The sequence below is a fragment of the Dipteris shenzhenensis genome, chromosome 12 (assembly GCF_047967505.1).
Source record: "Dipteris shenzhenensis isolate YYH24624 ecotype China chromosome 12, Dip_SZ_1.0, whole genome shotgun sequence".
Taxonomy (NCBI): domain Eukaryota; kingdom Viridiplantae; phylum Streptophyta; class Polypodiopsida; order Gleicheniales; family Dipteridaceae; genus Dipteris; species Dipteris shenzhenensis.
The window spans coordinates 50661384-50668470 of NC_141607.1; the positions used below are offsets into that span (position 1 = coordinate 50661384).

Sequence of the window (7087 nt, forward strand, 5' to 3'; positions counted from 1 at the left end):
CTGGCAGATGATCAGAGTGGTGGGAATTTTGGGAAAGAGTGGCACATTGACCCTCCTAGTATCTTAGAGCATGATGCCCCTAGATGGCGCCTTTGGCTGTGGCAGGGTAGACCCTTGAGGGAGGTCCAGTGGGACTCGAGAGAGTGGTTTTGGCCCTCTAGGGGTAGCATAGCCGAGCAAATGGATGAGGCTCGAGAGGTCCAATAGGGTTTATCGTATCGTACCACGTGAGTGTAAGGGAGGGGGGTTATATAAGGGAAGGAAGGTACATTTTTTAAGGTAAGGTCCCGTATATAGGGGGTAGATAAGGAGAATTTCCATATATTTATTGCACGCAGGTGATGTCTCCTTATTACTACTAGTGAATCCCCCGTGGGATGAGGTGCCCTTCTTTTCCTACACCACACGGATTGGTAGGAGGCTTCACATGGACTCTAGCTGCCACCATCACAATCCTCAATGTGAGAGGTCATCAATGGCACTTCACATCACCATTATAGAAATGATGAAAGGATGCCTAGGAACCATGGAGATAAAACTTGTTACAGAGGGGCTACAAAGGTTGTTAAGCCCATGCATGTGAGCCACCAAGGAATGCAACTATGGCCATGCCACTATCCAGATAGTCACCCAACCCCATCCCATCAAACAATGTGACCGTGGGACCATTGCACATCCAGACCCTAGGACTGTAGCACATCAAGAGCACATCATGATCCTGAGAGCCATCATCCACACTAACTACAGTCTTGGAGACACCATTTTGGACACCTTCTTGTGTGAGGGTCCCATGTATCTCATGGATAATATCCATAGAGGATGATAGACGATCTTGTGTCACATCATAGATGATGCAAGGACAAGGGGAAAGAAGCAAGACACAAGATTGCTCCCAAAAGAAGTAGTTGTATTGATAGTTCATAGGTATATATAGTTAAGATCTACGTTGTTCTAGGGTGAGCTATATATAGCTCCAATATCCCCATTCAAACTAGGGTATCTGGCTACTGCAGATGAAAAAACCCTTGGGAAGTAAAAGGGACAAACCCAAGCCATCATATATATCTATGTAAAATACGTACAAAGGTGGCCATAGGCCATATGTTCAATGTGCTATGTGATGTATAATATATACCATGGGATTCACAAACCATTTGTAAAGTTTTGAATCTTGAATACAAGATAGCGATGAAAAGTGTAGAAGGAAAAATTATTCAAGGCGCATAATTTAATGAATGTATTGTTTACGTAATTGTTTACGAACTCAACCAATCTAGTAAGGGACATACAATAAAAAAGAACGATGCAACAATAACTCAAGAGCAATGGAAAAATAAACTCTAAGATGAAATGTAGAACCAGGAAATCATAGGTCGCACATGCCACAAAGCTGAGGGTTAAAACTCACGATCTCTATAACCAAATAGCACCCATCTAAGATAAGACAATATTTTAATATAGTATACTAGTGCAATCTCTAGGAAAAAAATCCAAAATTGACCAAGAAGAGATGGATGAGAGCCAAATCAAGTTGTTTCGATTGTTATGTATCTCATTAAGAAGAAAACTAGCATGTTATATCCTCGTTATAGCTTGTATAGCAAGAGTGAGAGAGTGTGCAATAACTTGTGCATGTTGCTTGTGAGGAGAGTAATGGGACACGGCATCTTCATAAGATGGGGCAGATTGCGAAACTACGGACATCAAATATGCATAGCATATAGATCTAGATATAATAACAATAGGACCGCCATGTGGGCACCACATACGGTCAACAAAAGCTGCATCATGGGTTTGTAGAACTGTAGCAAAAGGAAAAAGGGTATGGACAACATATACAACCACATAGGTGTAGTGATAAAGGCCAACAAGGGTGGCATGAGAGACTAAGCCCAAAATGGGCTACACTCAAGGTCACTTGTCATGGTTTTCCACCACTGGTCAGTAGCTTTACAAACTAGGTCAGCTAGCTGCAGCAAGACCAGTCATCTAGAGCACAATTAGGGGGCTAGGGGGATATAAAAGGAGGTCGCTCTGGCCATTGCCAAGCATTTGCTGAGAGTCACTGAAGCTACATTTTTTGAGCATACATGATTGTTGACAAGGTATGCATAACATAGTGTATTGCAACAGGAAATCATGTTAGTGTATTTTCACATCTAGCATGTTGCACTATGACAAAATCTAATAACAAAAGAACTTTGAACTTACCGTCTTGGGGTTGCACTAGAGGATGTTCAAAAAATTGTCAACAACAATCTTCCTTTTATGTTGATATTGGAAGTTCTAAGGACCTTTTAATATTCCTTGCATGTTGATATTGAAGGCACTAAGAAGCTTTTAATATTGACATAATGTGCCAATATAGCTCATCAAAACATTAATAAGGTTGTGCAAATATGTGCATTAAAAAACGTTTCACTAAGGAGAGAAAGGAGGAGATATTCCAATAGCAAACAAACGGATGCATAGAAAAATGTCAACTTGCTTATGGCAGCAATACAAAAACCACATTGGAATTGTAATAGACCATACTCTTGAGTTTCTAGTATAAGAAGGTGACACGCGGACTTAGCCATGATGGAAGCTAGCACTAGCAAGTAGAGATGATTAAATATAGTCCTTCTAACATCATTCCATCAGATCTGTTCCACCACATCTGTTCTAACTATATCATCCCATCACATCTATTTTAGACAAAAGCCTCTTCCTCCATTTAGAATGATCATGACCCAAGATCTCTAAAAGCACTTAGAAGGCAACTTAGTGGGCAAATGCACTAGAAGGACAAATAGTAAAGCTTGGTTGCCATTTAGACAAAACTCTAGAAAACACTTGCATTGCTACTAATACAACTCCTGGTTGTAATCCCACACTAACATCAAGTGAGATACCAACCTTATCAATTTAGGGTCAAATCTCTAAGGCTCAAGGTTTGTTGTCAGTGTACGTCCTCAACATCCTATCAAGCTTAAATCTATCAATGCTCTCCTAAATCTACAATGCAAGCCTATACCTGATACGGCCCATAATTCGGTCTCCTTTCCATAAGTTCAAGGTATATTAACTTTTACCTCAAAAAGTGAACATGTTCCTTCGGTTGGGCCAAGAATTCTCACGCCCCAATATTATGAAAATACAGTCGAGGGAAGCAAGACCTAAAAAAGGACACCAAATTGAGCAATCAGGAAATGCCAATCATCAATGACAAGGTTGCGAACATAGCCAAAGCAACACAAGCTACTGGAATAGGGGGAGGTCAAAAGGCGTACAAACGACAAAAGAGGAATTCCTAAGCACATCTTGTAATTGATGATTTGTGGATCTAGAAGGGTAATCATTTCTCTCAATTGTTGAACTTTTTCTTTGAGCTCCACAATTGTGGTATCCTCTTCTTCTCCTCTCCAAATCATCTTGGGGACTCAAGAGGCTCTCAATTGTTTGACGTTTCACTCTAGAAACAAAAGATGCAACCTAAAAAAGTCAACAAAACGATGATGTACTGCCAGCCAAGCGGTAGAGTGTGACGCACTATAGACCTTACTTCAGCTAATCGCACCGCTCCAATTGTACATAAGTTTCTACATGTAACAATATATATCAAAGCAAAGCTTCCAATCGGACTTACAACATAGCATGGTAATGACTGGTACTGAACGTCAGCAACATAGCATGGAAACTATCATGTTACTGACAAGCAGACCATAATCCAGACCTCTCATATGTCTTGCTGTTTATTACAGCACTGCTAACATTGACGACAGCTGCTGCTTGACTGTGCCTCTTTGAGTGTATGGAATCCATGTCTGCATCCAAAGAAAAGAATAGCAAAGCCGCACTTTAATCCAATCGTGATCGAGGTGCACGTGGAACCAATGTCAATCGTCTGATGAGACATACAAGATGAATATTCGGGAAGGTGAAAAGTCGAATTGCAGACTGCAAAAGCACGTCCGCCACAAAGGTGCAAAAGCGACCATGAACAAAGAGGGACCTTGCTTGAGGAGACTTAATCGTCCATGGATTCGCTGACTTGCATTTTGTGTGAGATGCATTGACAGGTTCTCTTTGACGTCAAAGATAGCTTTGAGCTCTTCTATTATAGCCCTTCTTGCTTGATGACATTGTTGCACGGGCTGAAACCCGAGGGGGGGGGTAAGGAAAGAGCAGACCTTAAAATTCATATCTACAACTCGTAAACGAAGAAGACTTCCGATAAAGCGCAATAAATATAAGGACTCTCCATATCCATCTGCAAAAAAATGACGCTTGTGAGATGGACTGAGGAGATTCACATCTGCACTACCAATTATATCGTGATAAGATCAGCGCTTCTATATTTCGAGACAAAACGCACATCCAACAATATCAACACAGTGAAACTCAAAGTTCGTTGACCTTAAGAATCAGATTGAAAGTTGGAGTGCCCGATAGGGAAAAGCTGCTGATCCCCAAATTTCACAATGATAAACAGCTGGACAGCACACTTCCACTGAAGTGCTAATTGGAAAGAACAAGCTAGAGAATAGCGAGCATAACCACCTTATTCAAGTCGGCTCCTGCTAAAGAAGAGGTGGAGGAAGTCCTTGCTTTGCATCTACGGGAAGAAGCAGAGTAATCTGCATCGGCAACGAGATTATGTCGCTCCATTGCGATGAAGAGCTGAGAGCGTATTGGAAGCCTCGCTCCCTCCCTTATCTCCCTCCCTCCTTCCCCTCGCCTCGCTCACTGATCCCACTCCTCTCTCTTGCCCCTGCGTTCCGCTCCACCCCCCTTCCTCCCCCTTTCTTCCTCCTTTCAGCCTACGCTACGTTCACCTATCCCCGCCTTCCTACCTCTCCCTCCCCTCTCTTCCTCTCCTACCTCTCCCTACCCTCTCTCCCCCGCCTTCCTACCTCTCCCTCCCCTCTCTTCCTTTCCTACCTCTCCCTCCCCTCTCTCCCTCTCCCTCCCCCTCTTTGCCTTGCTCTATCCACGACAGTTGCATTTCAGCAATGCAAATGAATACCAGGGGTTTTGTTTAGTCGAAGGGCAGACTGAAGGTTTTCCCTCATCGCAGACTTGTCAATCCGCGGAAGGCGGGTTGTACAAGTATAGCTAGCAAATCAGGCTCACGAGGCAGGCCCTCCTTTCCCCTCATAGACTCGCACAGGGTTGCGAATGGAACATTCTGGAATTCGCCCATTATTTCCACTTGCACCTTCATTTATGTGCAGTGCACCGCAAGATTCCGTAGGTTAATCGGCCCCAGTCGGGCCCCCATATCAACAAATTAATGAATTAATGTGAATCCATTAACTTGGGGTCCCTATTGTGCTCCTAATGTGCTGTTACGTGTGCAGATCCTAAATGCATTTGTCTATTTCTCTCTAGAGATGGAGGTGCTCTTTGTCTCTTGTATGACACCACTCTTGCCAAAATAGGCACTTCCCCACATTTATTTAATGGTCCATCCACCACACACACACACACACACACCTCTTTCACCTCTTTTCTTTCCTCTGTTTCACTCATCTACCTAGATAAAAATCCTAGGGAGGCTCAAAAGAAAACAACTTAACAAGATAGAAGGTGAAAGACAAGCGATACCATTGCATTAGAGGGTGCCTTCTTAAATAGGCAAGCATAAGATCAACATCATCTTTTCTCGATACACATGTCATCATTCCATTGATGCAATCTATTGTGCCATTCCATTAGAGGGTGCCTTTGCCAGTACAAGATCAACATCATCTTTTCTCGGTACACATGTCATCACTCCATTGATGCAATCCTCCTAATTGCTCTACTACTGGGTCTTCCGACTTCGTAAATTCACATCTACCCGAAAACACATCTATCTAAACCTAAACCAATCGCGAATGACACTAATTTCTTACACAAAATTCCTACCCATCAAACTTCTCCTGCCCTTCCTATGCTCCACCTCTCCTATCTCATTTGTTAGGAATTCATCCTCATTGTGAGAGCAATGGGTGATTAAGGTTTAGAGCGGGAGGCAATAGTAGGACACTTGGCACTATTGCATGGTGATTATCTACGTAGTTCTTCTAGGGCAGCTCTCTAAGGCGACATCCTCTTTCCCTTCAATTCTCACGAGTGGCCTCCATGAGAGTCGGGAGCTAGTGACCGTGAGCGTGAACCAGGAGGCGATTGGAGGCTTCTCTACTTGCTGGCATAGCTCTCTTATTGGAGGAGCTGGTTATCTCGGTGGGGGGCTATTATCTACGACCAGTCTAACGGATATGTAAGTATAATAGAGGAGATGATAAGTGTGTGTTGTAAGCCTTTGTGGCAACCTAGACTGTGTGCCTTTCTGGCCATCATCATTTTGTATTGAGCAACAAGCCCAGTAGGGATGAGCTCGTAATACTATTCAGAATTTGAGTCTTTGTCTTCTCGACTATAATCATCTTCTTTACTCCAATTCTACTCAGATATGTCTTTGCATGCAAGACCTATTTAGAGGTATTTTTCCTACAGTGGTATCAGAGCTACGGCGCAATAATCTTGTGGTGCTTGCATGTCTCGATCTTCAGTATTGTGGTGGTCAAAATCTAGGATTGTGAAGCGACGAAGTACACGGCACAGTCGAAGCTCTTTGCAAGCACTTGCAGAGGCTTGCTTTAGGGTTCTACTAAATCCTTAGAGGTGGTGAACATGGATTCATTAAAAAAAGACAAACATGGAGGGATTCTAGTCACCTTTGATGGCACAAATTTTGTGTCATGGTAGTTGGCGACTCATTTATTGTTTATGTAGAAAGGGTGTGGAGTATTGTTTCGGGTGGAGAAAAGAAACCGAAAGAAAGATTGCATGATCCAAAGAAAATTCCAATCTAGGAGCAGAAGGAAGAGAAGGCGCTAGGATATCTTGGAAGAGCACTAGGGCCAGAGTATTTCCACCATCTAGATATCAAAGCTAGTGCAACAGACAATTGGCAAACTGTGGAGGCTCTTTTCGGAGTCTACATGAAACATTCCAAGTCTAATCTAAAGCAAGATTTATTCGACTTGAAGATGGACGTGTTTGAAAATTTGGGAGTCTTTCTTAATTGTATGTAGGCACTACTTTGACAGTTGGGTGA

General features: G+C 42.7%; 1 protein-coding gene across 4 annotated transcripts; it reads right to left on the reverse strand.

The window, feature by feature from the left end:
* Positions 1-2498: 2498 nt before the first annotated feature.
* On the reverse strand, positions 2499-5187 carry LOC147896353 (uncharacterized). Of its 4 annotated transcripts, none has more exons than XR_015541912.1 (4): positions 5009-5187; positions 4543-4619; positions 3629-4252; positions 2499-3158 (listed from the first exon to the last, which is right to left on the reverse strand). XR_015541912.1 is itself a non-coding variant. In XM_087383061.1 (4 exons), exons 2-4 carry the CDS (start codon positions 4182-4184, stop codon positions 3116-3118), a joined length of 324 nt encoding a protein of 107 aa, XP_087239187.1. In that variant the 5' UTR covers positions 4185-4252; positions 4543-4697; the 3' UTR covers positions 2499-3115. The 4 variants fall into 4 exon arrangements, 1 of the variants encoding a protein (XP_087239187.1); XR_015541911.1 differs by lacking the exon at positions 5009-5187 and having other exon boundaries at positions 3629-3806; positions 3995-4252; positions 4543-4697; XR_015541913.1 differs by lacking the exon at positions 5009-5187 and having other exon boundaries at positions 3629-3806; positions 3901-4252; positions 4543-4697.
* Between the last annotated feature and the right edge of the window lie 1900 nt (positions 5188-7087).